This window comes from Phycodurus eques, chromosome 2 (genome assembly GCF_024500275.1).
Source record: "Phycodurus eques isolate BA_2022a chromosome 2, UOR_Pequ_1.1, whole genome shotgun sequence".
In the NCBI taxonomy this organism is placed as follows: Eukaryota; Metazoa; Chordata; class Actinopteri; order Syngnathiformes; family Syngnathidae; genus Phycodurus; species Phycodurus eques.
Genome location: NC_084526.1, coordinates 14,988,372 through 15,012,056, shown reverse-complemented (window position 1 = coordinate 15,012,056; position 23,685 = coordinate 14,988,372). Strand labels below are relative to the sequence as shown.

The window sequence follows — 23,685 nt, the reverse complement described above, 5'->3', positions numbered from 1 at the left end:
TTAATCATGAGCATTGTAGCCCAAAAAAGTATCTGGATACTGTAAAATGTCTCAATCTGCTATTGTGGGTCATAATTAGCATTTACAAAGTCATTAACACACCTACAGTATGCAGACATTTGTGGTGCAGTGCAGAGAAAATGCACATCCAGTCCATACAATTAGATCCTGCAGATGAAACACAAAACCCTGCCTTGCTTTATTATGCATATGCATTTAATCAATTGTGAGAATCGGCTTTAAATTGATTTCCACAAGCCGGCGTGAGATTGCAACCACTTTAATCAACATCTCTGCTAAAATGCGAGGCAGGTGCCAAATTACACCGCGTCCGTTTGATTTTCATTGACTCAGTTCCAGTACATGACAAGGTAAACCAAAAAAAAAAAAAAACAAACAATGACGCAGTAAACCACTTTAAATAGTCAAATAGATGCGTTATCCGTCAAAAAAAAAAGCAAGTAGGCATAAGCTGAAGCGATCTCAAATCGCTCACATACTGACACCAAAAAGATTAGCCTACGTGAGCCCTGTTGCTAACCAAATTGCAATACCGACCGAGGCAATGGCCTGTAAAGTTCAAAACGAATTCAATGCACAGTATTAAAGATGATTTTAAAATATGTGGCGATGGCCTCTTTCACCGCAATCACTGTTCCAGTAGACTTTGTTGTATCTCAGTTCATAGGTTACGAGGAATGATCCATTGAGTCTCATGAAACTTAGCTGCCAACAGAAACAGCATCACTTACTGAGGAAACGCAAATGAATTCAAATGGAAAAATAAAAGGTTCCATGTGGAGTATTAAAGTTCATTCCACATTAAGTGGCAAAGGCATCTTTACCCACAATTAGCATTCCAGTACACAGACATGTGGTTGCCCCACAATGTTGTCTCCCACTTTGGATAAATGATAAATTTTCCCCATCAGAAAAAAAAAACCAAATGCGTTAAATGTACTTAGTGTAATTAATATAAAAGTTTTGCTCACACACTGACAAAGGGTTCAGCCTACCTGTTGCTTACCAAAACAGCAGCACCTACAAAGAAAACAGTCAGATGAATAATTATAAAAAATAAAACAAATCCCAGCACAGTATCAAAGATGTTCTTACGCTATGTACAGACATAGTCTTTAATTAGCGTTCCAGTAGACTCTGACGAGGACGCTCCCCAATATTGTGTGACAGCCGGCTATTATCTAGAATTATTTCAGTTGGCTCACACGCAGACATTGAAGAGTTAAGCCTATTTGAACTAGGTTGCCAACCCAACCATCAGCACCCACTCGGGCAATAGAAAAATAAAAGTGAAAAACTGTTTTTTTGTATAATATTTGAGATTTCTCCTTCTGGCATTTCAGTATACTCTAATATGTTCTTCACAATGTTGTGTAATGAACACCCCTGGCAACCATTTTCTGCTATAGTGTAGACTCTTGCACTTTTCCGACTCATGACCAGCATTAACAAGAGGATGATGAACGACTTTGACGCTTGAGGAAGGGTACTGAGACGCCCATCTGTGTGCTCCTCTCCAGATGTCGCTGCCTCGAAGGACGGCAGTCTCACAAATAACGGGGACGGTTCCTGACTCGAAGAAATGCAAAGGAAAAAGCATATATTGGGCGTGCGTCTGTTGCGCGACCCACAGGTTAAATACTTCAGCTAGCAGCATACCAAAGTTGTTAGTAAAAGCAAAAGTTCACCAAGTCTAAGGCATGCATCATCCTCAATGTCGCATTAGCTATTAGACATGAGGAGCCTGGCTGGATGATGCTGAGGTGCTGCAGGAGTGTTGAACACGTTTGGTTTTAACATATGATGGCAGCTACCATTCCTCCTTTGACGTTGCATAATCTTTCTACGCAGACTGTTAATACAAGCGTGAAGCATATTATACATACACTCAATGTTGCACTGCTGAATCTAAAATCCTTGAGGAGATGCAGGAATTTGTTTTACCCAATATATTAAATGAACCACTTTGTGTGTGTGTTTTTTTTTTTTAATATACTGTAAGCTAAATAGCTTGGGTTAAAAAAACAACAACCAAAAACACATAAAACAGCCATTTTATAGTCCTAGACATGAAGGGAGAAATGTTTTAATTATGGGCACAATATAACGTGCACAAATTCAAACGTCACACGCATGCACACAACTGCGAGGCGGCGTGTTTATGGAAGTAAATGCAGCCCCTTGCAGAGGTCTCATCATGACGCATTTGTGGCAATTTTAAGGATTTTGTGCAACCGGAGCAAGCATTTTCTGATAATTATCAGTTCTAAAGCATCTTCTTTTCGCCGCTGACTGTTTTCTGCTGCTTCGTCCGCCACTGCCGTTTTGTGGCGTGTCTGCTTTGTCGAACAATTGTGACGTTTGTTGCCTTTTGATGACGAATAGGTCGTGTTCTCTTCAATAGCATGAATGTCTTTGTTGCTAATTCGTAGAGGTAGAGGATACACCCTGAACTGGCACAAAATCAGCATTTAAATTAAAAATCTGTTTGTTTGGACCTCTTCCATGTTAATCAATAACAAAGGTATAGATAGAAGGGTTTGGTGTGGAAGATCCTGAAACCCCAACACACAACTTGTAATAAATCTTGCCAGAAGAGTGAACGCTTTTGTAGTTGCAAACGGGACATCTTGTGGAGGTTTTTGTCCATATATTGTATGAATATACTGTATAAAGACTCATAAGAGTGTGTGTTATATTCATGAAATATATATGAACAGACCGGTGCATATATAGTCATATATTACCTGACCATAATCCCTGTGTAATATGAGTCGCCAGAATGTTTTATGAAGCAAACATACATTAGCAGTGGAATGATTGAACTGGATTACCTTCAACTTGGACAATTGTCCCAAATCCTTTGCCGCATTGAAGATCATCTGAGCTCCTTGCTGCTGGAAGAGAAAATACAATTTCCCCTTTATAACATATAAATATGTACTGTTTAAGTATATGCATTTTTAAATTCATGCTGCATAAGTATATAAACGAGACGTGCATTTTTGTTTTATTTTTAAAAATAATTATATTCGACATGCTGCGCTGAGCCAAATCCAATGGAATTTTGTTCTGTATACACTTGAGCATGCCTGAATGAAAATAAAGTCTGTCTAACTCTTTAAGTCCAAGTGTGATAAAACCATAAATGCATAGTGGAAGACAGCCACAATGTATCCCACTGTGGATTCTCACAGTGAAATTACATTAACTCTACGAGGAAAATGGCAGAAAATTGAAAATTGAAGAAATATATACAGTAATCCCCCACTTTTCACGGGGGATCGGGACCAAGCCCCCCCAAATTCTTTATAATTCAGATTCAGAAAATGTAATTATTTACTCATTATATTCCCCCGGGGCAATTAAGGGATCAAAGAGTGGCACAGTTATTGACACGTTGAAAACAGAAATACATTCTATAATTGCCTAATGGTTCAAACCATAAACATACCACCAATTATGATCCCAAAACATCGTAATATAATTGTTGCCCCATGTTGAGGTCTCAAGTACTTTAACAAACACAAAATTTTAATCCAAATAACCAATCCAAAATAACATTGTAACTCCCATAAAAAGCAGAAAGAAGTAAAATAAATCTTCCGGGTTCCCCCAATGGGATAATACTAACAGATAATAGGCAGACATGAATGTCCCTCCATCCATTCTCTGTACCGCTTACCCTCACTAGTGTTGCGGATAGATGTGCTGGAGCTTATCCCAGCTATTGGGCGAGAAGCAGGGTACACCCTGAACTGGCTCCTAGTCAATCGCAGGGTGTACTGTATATACAAAAACAACGTTGCACATTGACGTGCCATCCATGTTTTTTGGGAATGTGGGAGGACCTGGAAAAAGAAACACTCAGGCACAGGGAGAACATGCAAACTCCACATTGGAAGGCCGGAGCGTAGATTTGAACCCACAATTTCTGAATTGCGAGGCGGAAGCGCTAACTGCCCCAACATAGTGCCGCCATATGTGAATATATTAATCAGAAAATACAATACAACATTGATAAACTAAGAAACTGGACAATAATGGCTCTTAAACAGCAAATGAATACAAATATCCATCTACGGTATGTTGTTCCCAAGCATATAAATAATAGTCAATGAAACCTAGCGACTGTAAAAGTTGCATTTCTGAGTGAACTCACGCTCTGGTCGCTCAGTGGCGGCAAAACGATGGTCCTCTCGATGGTGTTCAGAACGATCTTCCAAAGCTCCTTGAGAACTCGTTTCAGCACTGTTTTCTCGCAAATCTTGGCAAATAACATCAAACTGCAAAGAGGTGTAAAAAATAAATAAATAAATAAATAAATTAAAAAATGAAAATTTTGTAGCATGTGTTTTAAAAACACATGACTTATTCATTAATGATAGGATTAGCCAGGTGCTTTAAAATAAGCCTGATGTGAAAGTAAATAGTCAATTCATGAAGCTATTTTTCATCTTCAGCCTGACATTCATTCTGAGTAATTCCCCATGTAGGATACCCCACTCTAAACAGAATTTTCCCCTGCATACCATTCACAATTCATCTTTTTTTCCATAAAAAAACATTTTACACGTCAGCAATGGCTTTAAAAGGGTGTGGAGTGCAGTAACAACAAAGAAGAATAGAGTTAAAAGGGCTTTTCAGTCTTTTGGCCGCTTGCCATCGCCGCCACACAATGCTCAATGGATCCATTTTGTCCAATCCAAGAAGCCGCTATTTAATATCACCCTGGCAGATCAATCAGTCAAATAGGGTGATGTAGGATTCCAAGTTTGGGCTGAGGGAATGTTTGCTATCTTGAGGGGTAGACTGGCTCGTAACTGAGGCTTTAACCTGGAAACTACTACTTCCATACCCTTGACACTTGACTTGCAGGCAGAATGGTATGCCGCATACTGTTTTACCTACACAATAATGCAAAACAAAAAAGATGGATGCTAACAGAGCAGGGTGTCCGGGCTCTCCCTTAGAGATAGGGTGAGAAGCTCGGTCACCCGGGAGGATCTCAGAGTAGAGCCGCTGCTCCTCCACATCACGAGGAGCCAGATGAGGTGGCTGGGGCATCTGATTCGGATCCGGACGCCTTCCTGGTGAGGTGTTCTGGGCACGTCCCACCGGGAGGAGACCCTGGGGATGACCAAGGACACGCTGGAGAGACTATGTCTCTCGGCTGGCCTGGGAACGCCTCGGGATCACCCCGGAAGAGCTGGATGAAGTGGTTGGGAAGAGGGAAGTCTGGACGTCCCTGCTAAAGCTACTGCCCCCGCGACCCGACCTCGGATAAGCGGTAGAAAATGGATGGATGCATGGATGGAGACTTTGTCCTGAGCACGAGAACAGTAAATAGACAATTTTTTTTTTTTTTTTTTTTTGGTGAATAACAGAGGATACGTTCCTGAAGCATGCCTAGCCACAAATTAGTATGGGTTCACTGTGCATTGCTTACCTTTGAGCAGAGCATATCGCTTTTTGAGGGATTCACGCATTATTCAGATCTGCATCTATTTAATTTATCTAAAGTAAACCTTATTGCAGTTCACTATTCATGAATTCACCCTTTACATTTTTATTCTCATATTTATGGTTTTTGTACTTTTCTGTAACACTCTACACAGCCACTAGATGGTGCCAAAGCCATCACTAAATAAGAAAGCGGTAATTGGTGTTAAGGAAGTATGATGAAGTGATACGGCTCACAGCTTAGTATGTCAGGGAGGAGCTCAGGCCAGCCTGTTTTTTAGTGGAAGTTACAGAGAGTCTTTGCCACATGAACTTCCAATACAAAATTGCTATTTGATGGTATCCATATCAAATAGCGGGGGTTTACTGTAATTCTAAAGTGTGATGATGAACGCGACCTTGAGGGAGAAAAAAAAATGAACTCACCCCTATTTGTGACAGTATATTGTGCAAACTGGGAGAAAGGATTAGGATTTCCATACCATAAAGAGGATTCCCCCTGTAAAATTACATTGACCTCAATGCTCCTTTGACAATGGCTGAGAGAAATTTCTAAACCTCCGCTGAACCATTTCTAATCTCTATGGCTGTTTCAGGAATCGCTTGTCTTTCACATAGCAATCTTTTTTTCTCTCTCATTCTCGCTTGACTGAAGTGTGACTTAGAGGTACAGTATAGCATCAATATAAATGTCTCTGCAGAGAGGGAGGTGAACCATTTGCAACCGTATTACTGTACTGTACATGATAAACACACCCCTTCAGATGCTACCCACTTTTTATCCAGGAGGTCCATAAGAGGCCGGAGGACAGTCTCTGCATCCATGGCAGCATTACTTCCCTTGGCCGAACCTTTCATCTGGACCAGCTCCTGGTTCATCTGTTTCACGCAGTCCTCGATCACTGGTTTGAAACTGGGGAATATAAAAGGAACATGTACTTTCTCCTGTTTCCGTTGAATGTGTAATGACATTTTGGTTCAGGAAGGAACATGTTTTTGTAGAGAACGCATTTTGTCAGGACAGATTCTGTTTCAGTGATTTCGTGATTGAAAAGTTCTGTATGTAATCACAATCTTGTGTGTGATGAGTGAAAATTAACCAAACATTGTGATTAGCTACAATTAATTCATGATTTAACAGTAGTTAGTATAGTTTTTTGAAGTCATCATTTAAAGACAGTGGGGAAAGCGGGGAAACTGCAAAAATATAAGGATTTGAAAAGGAGGCCAATACTTTTTCACGGCACTGTAGTTGATGTCGTGTAAAATGTGAACACAAAGCTATTGTTCTGTTGTATGAATGGTCACAGGTGGATACACAGGTTGTACTATATCAAGTGGAAGAGTGTTTGATTGTTGTGCCTGTCACTATGCGTCACATTGCATAGTTATATGAAGAAATATACATTATTTGTAGTAAATAAAATATCATTTTGCAAGCAGTTAAGTGAAATTGGATAATTTCCCAGCACCTTCCTATAGAAAATGGATGAAGGAACAAAAATACCACCCATTTCAAAGTATACATAAGGGATGATTCAAAGTGACTTGCCTTTTTTGTATCCATTCATCTACCCTGAAGTAGAAATCTAAGCCAGATCAGAGTGTATCCTTTTAAACTAAACGTAATGAACCAAACTCAACAATATGGCTTGGTGGACATAAGGCCATAAAGCAACGTTGAGGAGTCGTTAACTCACAAATGCTGTCCGTAGAAGTGCAACACGGAAGCTTTTTCTTTTGCTCAATGTGAAATGTTTAGGACGAGTGGAGTCAATTATAAATTGAGTGCACGGCTGTGAGATGCAAAGTAGATTAGCGGCATAATTAGTCTGATTGAGAAGTTTGTACATAGGTTGCGCTAATACTCACCTGGAGCCCAAGACGCTGCTGAGCTCATCCAACACGGTGTTGAGTTTGTTCTGCAGCTCCTTGAGCAGATCACTGGCCTCTGCATCCAGCTGTCGCGGTAGGGGAAGAAGACGGACAGTTACTGCATGGTCGCACTCCACAGAGCTGCCACACCACCTTACAACTCTGCAGGATGCCTGGGCTGGAATGAGGAGGGGTGTGTGTGTGTGTGTGTGGAGGAGAGGGAGGGGGGTTTGGTAACATGTTTGCCTCCCGCTCGTTCTGCGTGCCATCTGTGCCGAGCATCGCTCTGAATACAAATGCATGGCTCAGAGCCGAGCTCGGCCATAAGACATGGCGTTTGCGAAGTAGAAGCAGCCAGCTTAGCAGGCGCCCACATGGGCAACGCTGTGTGCACTAGAGCATAGCATACAGTAGTCACAGCTGAAAGAGTAAGGAATCAAGGGGGAAAAAAAGGCTAAGTGTATTCATGTATGGACTACCGTATTTTCACGACCATAAGGTGCACATAAAAGTAGTAAATTCTCTTCCAAATGGACGGGGCGCCTCATAATGCGGCACGCCTTATGTGTGCACCGAGTTCCAAAATCTATAAATGTTGTTGTGTGATGAGCGCTCCGCTTGACTGACTGGGAGCATTTCCTGCCGACACACTGCTTATATAGAGGAAGGCGGACGTGACTGATGACAGCATGTGGACGTAAAAGGGGAAGTGTGCGTGAAGGAGGACGCTAAAGGCACGCCCCCAGTAGGTATATAGCGCCGGTCAAGCCAGCCTCCACTCGTAAAGTAGCAATCAAGCCAGCCGCCCCTAATTTTGTTCATACTAGGCATTATGGTAATAATTCGCCAACTCACGGCGAAAGCCACCTTCAAAATAAAAGCTTCCCAATAATACGGATGTCAATGCTCTTCGGTTAAGGAATGCAACCAGCAAGGTTAATTTGAATCTTGAGATGCATTAAAAAATGTAGTTTATTTGTTTTCGGAGACTTCCATCCATCCATCCATTTTCTACCGCTTATCTGAGGTCGGGTCGCGGGGGCAGTAGCTTTAGCAGGGACGCCCAGACTTCCCTCTCCCCAGCCACTTCATACAGCTCTTCCGGGGGGATCCCGAGGCGTTCCCAGGTCAGCCGAAAGACATTTTATTATGAAATACAATATCAGATCTTCATCAAACCTCTTTTACTGGAGTCCTTGGTGGTCTGTCACACAGATCTGGTCTTGTCTTGCGATACCAATGGGATTAGGTTGGGGTGGTTTTGGCTCAGTAGGTAGAACATGTTCAAATCCCTGCTACGACTGTCCGCATGTCGAAGTGTCCTTCGGCAAGACACTGAACCCTAATTTGCTCCCAGTGGGCCTGGCAGCGCCTCGCATGCCAGCAGTCGCCCATTGATTTATGAATGTGTGTGTGAATGTGAGGCTTTGTAAAGCGCTTTGGGCACTGTGATGATAAAGTGCTATATAAGTGCAGTCCGTTTACCATTTATTTTCCCTAAGATATCAAATAAACTGCATTTTTTTATGTATCTCAAGATTCAAATTAACTTTGCTGGTTGTATTCCTTAACCGAAGAGCACTGACGTCCGTATTATTGGGAAGTTTTTATTTTGAAGGTGGCTTTCACCGTGAGTTGGCGACCCATTTCCGTAATGCCTAGAATGAACAAAATTAGGAGCGGCTGGCTTCACTGCTACTTTACGAGTGGAGGCTGACTTGACCGCAGTCGAAAATGGCACCGACGAAGAGACACGCCTATGAAGCACAGTTTAAAATGCAAGCTATTTGTTACGCGGAGGAACATGGGAATCGAGCAGCCGCGAGAGAATTCAAGATCAACGAATTGGAGGAAGCAGGAAAACGAGCTTCGCCAAGTCAAGAAGATGAAGATGATTTTCCGCGGAAAAAAAAAAGAAAAACAAAACGCGGAAACAAGGCGAGGTGGCCCGAGTTGGAAGACCAACTCGAGCAATGGATTAATGAACTCCAACCGTTGGACATTGGTGTAAACAGGGCGTTCAAAGTGAAGTTGCGAGCGGCGTGGGAGCGATGGATGACAAATGGCGAACACAGCTTTACTAAGACTAGGAGGCAGCGCCGGTCGAGTTACGCCACAATTTGTGAATGGATTGTGGATGGTTGGGCTAACGTGTCTGCTTGCACTGTTGTTCGAGCTTTCGTAAAAGCCGGCATCATTTCTGAGGAGCCGCACGGCAATGAGACTGACTCAAACCTGCCGTGTTTGATTGAGAACTTGCCCAGCTGTTCATTTCGTATACAGAACATGAAGACTATGATGGATTTGTGGATGAGGATTGATCAAAAAATTACGTGAGTACATTGTTAAATACTTCAATAAAGTACAACCGCTACTCAGTTTGGCTCCCGCTGCCTTTTTAAAAACATTGTTTTGGTGTGCATGCATGCTGCCGTATGTTTTAAGCTAGCGTATGTTTTACCATGCCTGCGCACCAATAATACGGTGCGCCTTATGTATGCATTAAATACAGAAATAGACCCCGTAACTGAGACGGCGCCTTTTAATACAGTGCGCCCTAAGGTCATGAAAATACGGGACCTTACATTTGTCTGTACATTATTTGTTCTTTCCAAGTTAAATCAATAAATTAATAGAACATGACTCATTTTTTTTTTTTATTTGATTACCAGATCAGGGCGTCATGGTGGACGACTGATTAACACATCTGCGTCACAGTTCTGAGGACCCAGGTTCAAATCCGGGCTGTGTGGGGCTTGCATGTTCTCCCCTTGCCTGCGTGGGATTTTTCCTAGCTTCTCTGGTGTCCTACCACCAAAAACATGCATCGTAGGTCAATAGAAGACTCTAAAGTGCCCGTAGGTGTGAATGTGACTGCGAATGGTTGTTTGTTTCTGTGCCCTGCGATTGGCTGGCAACCAGCTTGGGGTGTACCGCGCCTCTCGCCTGAAGATAGTTGGGATAAGGGACCCGCGACCCTTGTGAGGATAAGCAGTACGGAAAATGGATGGATGGATTACCAGATCAGAAACACAAAATGGAGAAACTGGCCACATGCTTCAATTAGATTTGAATATTTAATTAGGCACATTTTGTGACAACCATCAATATTACGAATACAGTGGACCCCTGCGTACTTGTGGTTTGGCACTCATTGATTCATCTATTCGTGGATTTAAAAAATATATATATATTTTTTCAAATCTTATTTCTTTTTTCTTTCTGTTTTTCTTTTTTGGGGTGGAACCAAACCTGAAAACACCTATTGGCGGTTAATCTCTGTTCAGTCAAAAATATTGGGGTTTAAAAAAAAATTGTGTGTATATACAAAAAAAATTAGTGTGTATACAGTGTGTGTGTGTGTGTGTGTATATATATATATATATATATATATATATATATATATATATTCCCCGCATAGCCCACAATCATTCCAGACCACGACCACCATGATTCACAAAATGATCCATCCATCCATCCATTTTCTGAGCCGCTTCTCCTCACTAGGGTCGCGGGCGTGCTGGAGCCTATCCCAGCTATCATCGGGCAGGAGGCGGGGTACACCCTGAACTGGTTGCCAGCCAATCGCAGGGCACATACAAACAAACAACCATTCACAGTCACACCTACGGGCAATTTAGAGTCTCCAATTAATGCATGTTTTTGGGATGTGGGAGGAAACCGGAGTGCCCGGAGAAAACCCACGCAGGCACGGGGAGAACATGATCCATCAGCCATATTATATCAAGGGCGTTTTTGTAATCGGCTTTATGCATTACATTGAACCCCCGTTTATCGCAGGGGATACCGAATGATGCACTGATTTACATTGACTGAAATGGTGACAGATTTGATGTGCAGTTGCTTGAAAGGAACGAGATTTTGACCTATCAGTACTGGCCCCCTACCAGGATGATTAGCAGGGTAAACAAAAGCAAGATGATTCAATTTTATTTGAGCATTAATTAACATTATTACACTGTCAGATGTTATCGGTTTTTATTTCAGATTTGATGCCTGCAGCCTCCCAGCCATACATTTGCTGCACGGTCACGAGTAGCAGATGTTGGTCTTCGGCCTTGAACTGAATTTGGAAAGCTTTTACCAGGGGGTCCTCTCTAGAATCTAACTATGGTATGACATTATCCAGCATGCATTTAAATCATTGCAATTAATTTATAAAAATGCTTTTAAAGAAAATGTTATTCCGGTATGAGTGTACCAGAGACACAGACACTGAACTGTAGAGAGTCCCAGGCCTTTATTAATTTATTAGGGGTAAGGTGGCCCTTCCTACAGCAGCACTTTCTTTTTAATCTCAATCCTCAAAGTCAGCTAAACAGATGCCACGTATGAAGGGTGTTTGGTGCGGTAATGAAGTCTACAGCCTCCCCGTAGCACCAACTGTTAATTTTCTTAAAGTGGCATCTACATAAGGTCAGGTGTTTGTTTATTTTATTATTTTTTTCCATTAATTAGGGTGCAGTGTCTGTTGAAGCAATGACCACTATTTGAGGAAACCCAATAATGGTCAATATCATTCGTCTTGGTACTTCATCCTGTTTCTTTCATGTAGATGAAGAAAAAAACCATCACATTTGATTCTATTTTATTTATATTAAAAAAATGTTTTACACTTTTATCCTTGAAAATATGTCAGAACTCTGATTTTAATATGAAAAACATTTGGTATAACACATGGTGGTGGTGTTTTTCATACATTTACTGTGGAAGTAAGTGAGTATGGTATATGTGTGGTTATTGTCCTCATTTTTCCTCGCTAAGAAAAATGTACTTTTGTGCTATATGAGTGCATGTCATCTAGAAATGATTTGGTTGGCTTGCTCTGTTGACATACCTCTATCTGCACGAGCATCACTGATTTATGTGTTTGTGTGCTTACTTATAGATGCATTCATACTGCTGTCACCTCAGCACAACACATTGAAGCATGAAAGATTTTTCTGTCCCAAAGAAAATTGCGCGAATGTTGGACTTTTTACTTTACAGTAAAGTGAAGGCTCTGTTTAAGCGATAGCAGAGAAGAAGCATCAGTCTCATTGGCCTGGCAAACGGTTTTGCCTGACCTCTAATCTGTTGTCCATCAGTCTCTGCAATTGTTTTTTTTTTGTTTTTCCTCCCTTTTTTGAGAACTCTCACTTGAATGGCAATATCAGTGAGGAAAATACAAGCTCTCTGTTCAATACCAAAGATCGCAGTCGTACCTTGGGATCTGAAAATTCAATTCTGACTTCAAATGGTCACTGAAGCTCCAGGCAAAGATGAGATCTTGTCCGTAACTCCGTCTTTTGAGAGGTAGTCACGGACCTTTCCATATCATCGGCAAGTCATGTCTCTGTAGCCTGCTCTTTTTCAGCTTTTTCAAGGAACAATAGTAATTCTTAGTCCTGTGAAATGTCAAGTTTCAGATAAAGTACTATTTATTAAAAAAAAAAAAAAGAAAAAAAAGGATCACATTCAAGGTGAGTAAAATTGTAGTTTTCTTGAATAGTTTTTTGGTACATGGGCGATTAGGGGAATCCCAAAGGTTATTACGAAAAAGGTTAAGTGACTGTTAAATACTGTACCAGAAAGTACCGTATCCTTATACAAATCCGAAACATCAGATTTTTCTACCAGATCCTAGTAAACAAAGTTAATTAAAAAGAAGTTACGAATTGATTGTGGTAGTCACCGTCAGAGTGAATAAACTCTCCTCTGGCTTAGAGCCTATCAACAGAAAGCCAGCTTTGCTTTCATTTGCCTGTTTCAACACTCGCTCGTGAGAGCGAGTAAATAAGGGGTTGATAAACAACTGTATAAAATGAGACACAACCTATCAAATTGGGAACAATCAAGACTGAAACGAATGTGTGATGTCATCCAGCTACCCATCCATTTTCTGAGCCGCTTCTCCTCACTAGGTTGCAGGAGTGCTGGAGCCTATCCCAGCTATCATCGGGCAGGAGGTGGGGTACACCCTGAACAGCCAATTGCAGGGCACATACAATTCGCACTCACATTCACACTTACGGGCAACTTAGAGTCTTCAATTAACCTACCATGCATGTTTTTGGGATGTGGGAGGAAACCGGAGTGCCCGAAGAAAACCTACGCAGGCATGGGGAGAACATGCAAACTCCATGTGGGGATTGAACCCCGGTCCTCAGAACTGTGAGGCTGACGCTCTAACCAATCGTCCACCGTGCTGCCTGTGTGATGTCACTCTAGCATAAATAAAGGCCGGTATTTTGATGTTTATTGATTGTGCAGTAATACTCTGGGTAATTCCGTATATTGGCACTTATGTTTGGCACCCAAGTTAATTGCAAACCGAGAATAATTCTGTAATGAATCGTTGTCTTTGCAGAGGAAAACCTAATGGAGAACTGTCAACAATATGCCGAAGTTGCAAATAGCATTCCCTGAGAAAACCCCTGGTGTCGGGCAACACTGGAACACACGACAAACACCTCATGAGTCATTAATACACCAGCAGTAAATGCTTTGGAGGGAACCATGTCACGAGCTGCTCGCCGCACCATTGCCAGTAACGGAAAGTTGCGATGTGGATGTTTGTCATGCTCTTGAAACCGTAACATGAACATTTGTGTCTGCAGCCTGGATGACCTGATCCAAACCACAACCAGTCTAACTCAAAAGGGGGATATGTGTGTGAGGCGGGAAAACAAGCTACAATGACACATTTATAAATTAGCAATGGTTAAAAGATTGACAGAGAGAGGACCAAGAAGCAAGCTAAAATTACAAACATGGTAACGCATGTTTTTTGAGGCACTATCCCTACAGTGCCGGTGATGGTGAGCTCGAACAGCCTGTCCTGAGGGGTGATGGGCAATTCAGATTCCGTCTGCTCCGTGGCACATGCTGCTGGAAGGGATTTGGAGTATAGGGGTGGGGTGGCGTGAAAAAAAAGCGCATGAGGGGTGGCGGGGAGAGGGGGCTCGCGTTCGTGCTTTTTGACATTCACTAAATGGCGGGAAAGGGCAGTTGGCGGGTCCTATTACACACACCTTACAGAAGGACACAACCCCCTCCTCCTGGAGAGAGAGCACAGAGGAAATTGGGTAGAAGGGAAGGGGGTATTGGAAAGAGGGGTATCAGGAATGGGGGGTATTACCACAAGAGACAAAATGCAAGGCGAGACAAGGTGTTAGAAATTTATAGAGAAACATGCACTTAAGTCAGAAAAAAAACAAAAAAACACCGGGGCTGCATCTCCAGGGTCGGCAGTGAAACAGCAGTGTGTTACACACATCTAAAGGATTTATCTCTTTATGCACGTAAAAAAAGGTGAACTTTAAGAGTCCCAGTTGATTGAGTTGCAAAACCTGCATGCCGCGTGCTGCGTCACACTAGCTCCCACTTTTGGAGGCTCCACACATCTCACCAATGCGGTTGTCTATCGCACAGGGTGTTACCTATCACAAGGTTCCTACAAGCATGGTATGGTGATTCTGATATAATTTATCAACCTGGATTTGAACCCTATTTGGTTAATAAACCTGTTGCAGTTGCGATATGACCAAATGGGGATGGCAGATTAGTCTACAAGACAGCAACATGGAAAATTAAGGGAACTGATCAAAGCACCACAACTAAAGTGAAGAGATACTCTGTCACACAGGTTCCCATTTCTGGAGGCAGGTCTACATCCCAAACAGGTGCCCCATTCCAATTAATCCAGTGATTCACCCATCAATTGGTGACTTGTCCCAAAGAAATCATGGAAGGCCTCACTGTTTACCATCTCACTTCTGACACCAATTTTCCACAGAATTTTGAGGAGTAGTGCCCTCAACTTCATTGGGTTAAAAAAAACAACAACTAAAAACAGTACACTGACGACGACACCAAAGAGCCTTGACTTGGTGGCTGGATAGCGTACACGGTTGTAGTGAAGGAATGCTGCTGCACAGGTGGGATAAGTGGCAGGTAGGGTAGCCAGGGTTGAGTTTGAATGTCGAGTTAAGATTCAGAAATAGATCCCCATTCCAGAGGTGGGCCCATGTACGTCCCAGGTGCCCCCATTCCAGTCATCCTAGGGCCTCACCTACAGAATATTCCAGTTCCATCACACATGGGTCTCCTGTCCCAAGGGTCCTATTGTGAAATTAAATACCAGTAAACTGACATAGTGGCATAGACAACAAGGTAATACACGCAAAACTGGGGGAAATGATCGAGTTAGATTCTTTGACATGGTAGCCAGATTGTATACACTACTGTAGTGGTGGTATACTCTGTCGCAGTAGCTTCTCCATCTGAAGGTGAACAGGTCTATTGCACCCTTGTCCCAAGAGTTTTTCTAATTGGCTAACCATCCCGCTTCAGACACCCGGGAACTCTTAAGAGGAGTACCCTCAACCCAGATTTCATCCAGGGTCTATTGTGTGGAAAAAGTTGTACATTGACCACAATGACAGAGAACCAGGCATGGCAAATGGCAGAAAGTGGGATAAGCAAAGAGCAGGTTGAAGGTTTAAGGTGGCAAGTAGAGATGAGAGTCGGTAATACAATTTTAGCAAACTGACAAGGCAGATTAGTCAACATGACTGGTACATGGGAAAATGAGGGAGGGCATACTGCACAACACTATCAGGGTCAATGCCTTTTCACTTACAATAAATGTCACCTGAAATTTTAATTTACATAATCACGACCTAGCGCTTATTTTCTCGGGCTGAGCACCAGTGTGAGGATGTGGAGTTTAAGCCTCAGTTGCTAACTGATAGCAAACCTTTTCAATTGTCACTGAGAAAGGCAAGAAATCGCTACATCACAACCAACCATTGTGGCTTGTCCTTATATTTCATTCTAAAGGGGGAGGAGGGAGGCTAAATGAGACAGACCTGTTTGCCTCCCATGGACTCGAACATCTTCTCCAACTGGACTCTGAGTTGCTGAATGTTGTTGAGAAGAATGCAGGGCTGTCAAAAGGTGTTGAAAACAAATGGGCATCAGCACACAATACATATTTAATGATCATGTCCTGCAAAAATAAATGACAGCAGCCATTGCGTGGAAGCAGCATGTGAGGTTTCGACTCACTCATAAAATGGAAAATACATTGCAAAAACGTCAACAAAAGAAAAAAAAAAAGTCACAGGGATCTCAAACATCCATCAGTTTGGATTTCCTGACACATCATCTATACAAGAGATGTGAGGCGTCTACACAACATTGTCAGTCAGCGGAGGAACATAATACTACTGGGAGAGGAATGCCTGCGCTGAATATGTCGGACATTATCGATTTTTCGGCAACAAAAAATTTAACAGATGATTAACATTAATCACGAAGCTTTTTATGCTGGCCTGCCAGTAATTCTTCTCAGTTTTTAGTCAGGCAAACATGATGTGCATTATCTGTGCCAAATAGTAGGAAATACATCCTCTGTGTTTATAAAAATGAGGACAGTGGTCATGGATAGTGCTGAGATTGTGTGAACCGCACAGGAGCGTGATTGGTGCCTTTCAAACCTCTAAAAGGAAATAGGGAGAACATACAGTACATACATAATGACTTCCTCTTCATTTGAATTTATGAGTAAGTTTGCATTGGTTGATTAGTGAGTGAATAAAGGGATTGGAGAGTTTTCAGAAACAGAATGTGTTCCTTAACTATTGCTGGTATGACAAATTCTTTGGAACTGTCCACTGATACAGGAACCTAATGTCATAGTGACAGATGAAATGTGTAAAATGGGTCTCTTGACTCATTTACACACAAATTGATTTAACCCTTTGACTTTAATGATTGTAAAGTTGCTTTTTTTTTACTTTACTTTTTACTTTGTTAAATTGCTTCCAATCCCTCGTATTGCAGAGTAACCAATCCTAACTTAAAATAGATATTATAAATTTAACAAAATGTTGATAATTAATATGATTGTAGCTGTAATTTCATGTGAGGATTTTTTAAAATCCAGTATACCTTATTTACCTGCAGTATCTAAAGGTGTACATTATTGGAAAAGCTCTCGGTATGAGGTTGTAAAACTCTATACACAACCAACATTATTCTTCTTCTATTAATACGTGTCTGTGTCAATCAAAACTGATCATTATATATGATTTTTTTTTTTAATCTAAGTGGGGCAGCACTGGGGTAGGTGGGAGTGTTCAATTTCAAAAGCATAAATAATACATACAGTAGTTGTAGTAAAAGTACTAGGGGCCTAAGTTCCTGAGTTGTAATGAATTTTCACCGCATTGGCTGCCTCAATCGCCTGTACTTGCTTCGTTCCCTGCTCACCTATCCTTTTAAGAGTTCTTGTCTGTAATCGTCATAGCATGGTTCATGAGGTTCAGATCACTGTCATTTGTTTCCTTCTCATAACCGCACAATAGACACTTACTACAGAATTCAATTCCTACAGGGGCGACATAACCCTAATTTGTACATTGGAACGATCCATAGCCACTAACTTGGAAAGATGGTGTGTCGGAACGGTTGTAAACTGAGGATGCCCTGTATATGGTGACTGGTCGTATTAGCAAAATTACTAGGGGTCATACCTTTACAAAAATCCGGCTTTTTTGCAGCTTCACCAAAATTATCAGAGCAATAAATTGCTTTTCTGTAATGCAGTAATGTTTGCATTCCATTTACACTTTCAATTCAATCACTTCAAACTTTATTTTGCGTTTGCGGTGCTTTCCGAAATGTTCCATGGTGAAAGCCATCAGCGCTACCTGCTGATGGCTTTTTTTTTTTTTTTTTGCTGTTTGAGAGAATGAACATGCGCCCACTATTTGGCATCTAAGTAGATCAGGCCCTATGTGTCTAGAGTAATGTGGCTTGTTACATTTGCATTTGTTCCGGCTTACTTCTGCATTGCCAAATTTGAAAAGGCATCAATATTGAACTGGTAGACAGTCAGAGGGCGCAACTTCCTACGCTACGCCATTGATACAGATCGTAGATTATGCATGTAGCCTACTGTATTTATCAGCAGTTTGTAAGATATCTAACAAATAGATATTTTGATACCCTCAGTTCATGACGATGGTCGAATATATGTAGTTTCGAGGTTACAAATGGAGCAAAATGAATGTCAACGCAGCATTTACTGCCGCACTTAAATGTTTTTCATTTGATTGTTTTATACGTATGTCATAAAAGTGCCTTTCATACACATATTTACTGTAGGGTTGCAATGGACCACACCATGTTCCAATTGTACAAATTCATTCCATTGCTGCTGTAGGAACGGAACTGGTGAAACCGAGGACCCCTTGTATCAGACAAAAGTCTAATTTTTCTTTCCAACAGTGTAGCTCTGCAAACGTCTTCCCTAACACACCCACACAAATGACTGCACTGTAGCATAATTTTGAAAGTGCACAGTTTGTGAACATTAATATTATAGCATCAAGTTGAAAAAGTGGTTCCTCTATAAATCAGATCTTTAAATCTTCATTGAGTATCCTACGCACTGTTCTTATTACAGGTTGACTGATTCTATATGTGGGGGGTGTTTGCTAAGCTTGTCTTTTTGTTTCTGAAATTTATTAACCTGCTGCTACAATTCTACTAAGTAACTTTGAGTCATCTAATTGCAGCTTTTTTTTTTGAAGCAGAGCTTTTATAAGCTCTGCTTCACAATGCATGGAAAACAAACATTATAATGATTGCATTTTATTTGATGTATTACTGCCACTGCGTGACTCAGAAGCCTTTTTACAATTTCTTTTTTTTTTTTTTTGTCATCCATTTGTTGAGCAGGATAAGTGTTTTCTCCTGAGTCATAACATACAGAAATATATCAATTGCTTCCTCTGAAACCCTTTGCGTCATATTTCACTACCACTGCAAATACCGTTGGGGGTAATTACGGTGCTCTGAGGGGCCCCGAGTTGAATGTTTGGTCATCTGTCACATTAAACATCCGATAGAAAGACCAGAAAATATGACGACTTCGGGCTGCGAGATGAGTAATTACACTTCAAAGTGCATTACAGCCCACAGTGCTGGACTCAGCTGAGAACACTTCCATTTCCTGTTAGAGTATCTACTGGATGGACTTAAAATATCCATCCATTTCCATTACCGCTGATCCTCACTAGGGTCGCGGGCTGCTCGAGCCTATCCCAGCTATCTTCGGGCGGGAGGGGACTTTAAATATGTATCTTAAAAAAAAGGAAAAAACGACAACAAAGTCCTTATCGTGTATTTGCATGCAATAGAATGCACTTACCACATTCTCCTTGTTCAAATACAAAGGGAAGTCCTTGGAAATGATTGCGGCATACCGAAGAAGAACCTTATTGATGGTCTGCATGGGAGGAGGGAGAGAGAGAATCAGTGTTGTAAATACAATTCTTTGCCACTGCTGTTAATGAATCACAAGAATGTATCGGAAAAATACAGTACAAGCAACGTGGCCAAATAGCATGAAAGCTCAACACAGACAGTTTTTACTGCACAAAACAATGAGGAAATTTTTTTTATCACTGCACGCTACTGTAATAAGGCTTTTTTTTCATACTTTTATTTCAATGAAACATCTAAAGTTGACTATCCATACATAACACACGCTGTTTGGGGTGAATATGCCTCAATATTTTTGTTTCGGTTGTTTCTCTTTTTTTTTTCTTTTTTTTTCTGTTTTGTTTTTTAAGAAAACCTGGTGTGTGTTTTGCTTTTTGGGGGGTCTTTTACTTCAAAACATGGACTGTTTTAGTGCAGGACAATTCTCACCGGACCTCAGTTCAGCGAGCATCAAGAAATTGTTTTGCTTTTTCTTTGGCTTTTTTTTGCATCACAGAAGAATGAGACAGGAAGAGAGAGACACCGAAGGTAACGTGATGTAAGCAGAATCACATTCAAAGGAATTTGGAATCCTGAAAAAGGAATAACTTTTGGTGTTGGTTTTGCTTTTTCTTTGCTCTTTTCATAATATTAATTTCAAAACATGGACTGTTGTTGACCATGACGTCCTTTAAGACCTCACCAAATCTGACAGGACCTGAATTCAGCGAGCATCAAATAATTGTTTTGATTTTCTTATTTTATGAATCGAATTGAATATCATTGAAATGAAAACATTTTTTTCAGTAGCTCAATTCAAAAAGTGGAACTCATTATATAGATTCACTACACACAGTGTTTGTATTTTATTATTATTTATTCATTTATTTAAAATTAGGGTTGGGCATCGTTTAAATTTGAGCGATTCCGGTTCCTTATTTCGATTCCGGTTCCAAACGATTCTCGATTCCGATTCTTTTAGGGGGTTGGGTCAAAAAAGTTTGCATGGTTTAAATAAAGGGTGTCCAAATTATGAATATCCATTTTCTTAGCAGCCCGCAGCATTGATTATAATGAACATTTGACTTGAGGTTCTTTATAACCAGTATCAATATCAAACCTATGAACTAAACTGGAACTAACCCAATTGACTTAATATTAATTAGTTAATGTTTCAGCTAAAAGTTAAATATAGCATTGTTAAAATGCTTATTTGGGACTGTTTCATTACGTCAAACGGTTTATATTTGCAAGTTTTAACTTGACTTCCTGTTTTAAGCTTGTAGCCTTTTATTTTGAAGGAGACGCACCAGAACTCAGCATTTTGGCACAAAAAGTAACTTCACACGGCACCGGAGATTAAATTTTTTTTTATTATTATTATTTCTTTTATGGATAGAACTCTCCATCCATCCATTTTCTGAGCCGCTTCTCCACACTAAGGTCGCGGGCGTGCTGGAGCCTATCCCAGCTGTCATCGGGCAGGAGGCGGGGTACACCCTGAACTGTTCGCCAGCCAATCGCAGGGCACATAGAGACAAACAACCATTCGCACTCACAGTCATGCCTACGGGCAATTTAGAGTCTCCAATTAATGCACATTTTTGGGATGTGGGAGGAAACCGGAGTGCCCGGAGAAAACCCACACAGGCACGGGGAGCACATGCAAACTCCACACAGGGGGGGCCGGGGATTGAACCCGGGTCCTCAGAACTGTGAGGCTGCCGCTCTAACCAGTCAGCCACCGTGCCGCCTGGATAGAACCAAATGCTATAAAACGCTGATTCCTTTCCTTACCCACCGATGAGGCACAAGGTTAGTGTTTGTGATACAGTGAGACGTTAATGTGAATTTTGTCCCACTTCATTGTGATGTAAAGTTGCCACGGTGAAGTTTTAGCCCAATGGTAATTTTTTATTATTTTTTTTTTTTTCCATCGTCTCTGACATTGGTTTGAGAACTAAAATAAGCGCTAAAAAACATCAGTGCAAAAGTGCAACCAACCGTTTACCTTATCAGTCGTCTCAATGTTTACATAGACGAATTTTATTGTTTAACTCACCCAGTTGACTGAGCTTCACCGAAGCTCCGTGCGGTGCAGGCTGAGCCTCGGAGCGCGTCAGACGCTACACACCGTGAAAGCCTCCTTTGCACAATATAATCTTATTCTAAGTGTTGCACTGAGGCGACTGGTCATTCATTTTAACAACGTTAAGACACACTCGCTGCCACCACCGTTAGGCACAAGCACGTCATTGTGGCGTTCTTCATTGGTTTACGCCGCTTCTTCGTTGTTTTTCGACACTTATGGGAACCAACTTTTTTTTTTATTTTAATGGTTCCGGGAAAACCGGAACATTAGTCCCGGTTCCAATCGCTTTTCGATTCTCAATGCCCAACCCTATTTAAAATTGTGATGGCTGTTCTCGAGCAAGACACTGATACCCCGAACTGTTGCCCCCTGCTCCAGTGTGCTCCACCAACAGCTGTGTGTGTCCACTGTGCTGGGTAAAATACAGAGAACAAATTTCGTGTGCATGCATGCATGTTCATGATAATAAAGGTGATTCTTCTTTTTCTTCTAATGGTAATCCAATATTCACTGTCTCAAGAAATTAGATAACAACAGATTACATAAGAAACAAACCAAAATGATTTTTAATGTAGAAATTGGGTAGGAATTGGCCTTTGAAACCTTTTTGAAACTGAATCAGAAACACATGGAGAGGAATTTTTCCATGTGTTTACTAAATCTATATGAGTTTCACTTTTTCAATCAAAACAAAAAAAACGTTTAAATCATTGAGAAGGAGACAGGAACTAATTTGAAGTAAACAGAATAACATTCAAAGCGTCATTGCACACATTGCTTAATCTAATCCCAGTTAGGGTCGTGTTCTTATTTCCTTTTTTCTTTTTTACCTTTTTACATTTGCGTGAGGAGTTTAAAAAAAAGGAATGCTTGAGGCGTATGGCAGTCGCCTTCACGTTAAAACCCTTAAAATGTTACTTTAAACACGACCTGTACAGTTAAAAAAAAAGGTTTTATGACTGCACAGTTTGACCATGCAACACGTTATTTCTACTTCATTTTAGAAAAACGGTTTCAAAATCCAAACGGATTAAATGGCACAAAAGCACCTGACCTTGGCAAAGCGGCACATGAAGTGAGCCAGAGCCTGGGGGTTCGGACACTCCAGCTTCTTGATGATCTCAAAGCTCTGGTTGAGTTGCGTGAACACATCCACCACCGAACAGGAGAAGAGGGCGTGGTCGGACGTCTGCTGGAACTGTGGAGACAAAAAAAAAAAAAAAAAAAAATGTTGTATTGCTTCAGGTAGATCCAGTAACTCCTCATTCAAAAAGCAGAAATTGACTTTTATAGGTCAGTTTTTATGCATCCATTGATAATTAACATAAAGCCAAAGATTTAAGGTGCAATTTAGAAAGTGTGACATGTTCTGATATGCCCATAAAAATAAAGAGCCTTTAAAATATATACAGTAGTTTTTGAGAAGCGCAATCCAAACCAAATTAAAGGTACAACAATGTTGTACCTTTAATTAAGTGACTTTGAACATTAACTTTAAATAATAATTGCAATTATTTACAAACATAAAACAAATATTATGCATCCTAAATGAAATATTATAAATACACAATTAGATAACTTTAAATTAATAAGTTCATATTTGAATTTTACATTGAAATCTTTTTGCAATAGTGACTGACACAAAGGTGATATATTGTATTTTTTGTGAGCTTTGAAAGATAAATAGTTCTATTTAATGTTTTTGGGAGGTTTGACAAGAAAACAACTATTTTGTTCATTTGTATTTCAATTAAATATACACAGATCCATATGTAAAAAAGGGTGCCAGAAGGCAAACTAATTTCTTCATTGTTCTCATTCTTTAATATACCGCTAGCTCCTTTTTCTTTTGCCTTGAAATCAGTTTGTTTTATTAAGTTCCATTCATAGTCTTGTCTTGTGCGTGACCCGAGGCAAAGCGAAGACTGGCTCTTGTCTGTGTGAAATTCCTTTTTATC

General features: G+C 40.8%; 2 protein-coding genes across 3 annotated transcripts in view; one reads left to right on the top strand and one right to left on the bottom strand.

Annotated features, from left to right (window-relative positions):
- The window catches only part of LOC133397492 (protein unc-13 homolog C), a 183,860-nt gene that overhangs the window by 19,364 nt on the left and 140,811 nt on the right, over positions 1-23,685 (bottom strand). The window contains exons 22-28 of the mRNA XM_061668459.1: positions 22,782-22,925; positions 19,583-19,660; positions 16,233-16,310; positions 7,357-7,445; positions 6,260-6,397; positions 4,184-4,307; positions 2,856-2,918 (exon numbers count right to left, since the gene is read on the bottom strand). Coding sequence (XP_061524443.1) covers positions 2,856-2,918; positions 4,184-4,307; positions 6,260-6,397; positions 7,357-7,445; positions 16,233-16,310; positions 19,583-19,660; positions 22,782-22,925 — 714 coding nt within the window. The remainder of the gene's footprint in view (positions 1-2,855; positions 2,919-4,183; positions 4,308-6,259; positions 6,398-7,356; positions 7,446-16,232; positions 16,311-19,582; positions 19,661-22,781; positions 22,926-23,685) is intronic.
- LOC133397481 (uncharacterized) overlaps positions 9,077-23,685 on the top strand; it is a 48,638-nt gene continuing 34,029 nt past the window's right edge. Inside the window, exons 1-2 of one of the 2 annotated variants that reach the window (XR_009767627.1) lie at positions 9,077-9,692; positions 11,368-11,470. Coding sequence is in view for 1 of the 2 variants with exons in the window: in XM_061668446.1 (XP_061524430.1) it covers positions 9,094-9,692 (599 nt within the window). In the remaining variant the exon portion in view is untranslated. Of the gene's footprint in view, positions 9,693-11,367; positions 11,471-23,685 lie in introns of those variants that run through there. The other variant, XM_061668446.1, reaches the window with a different exon arrangement.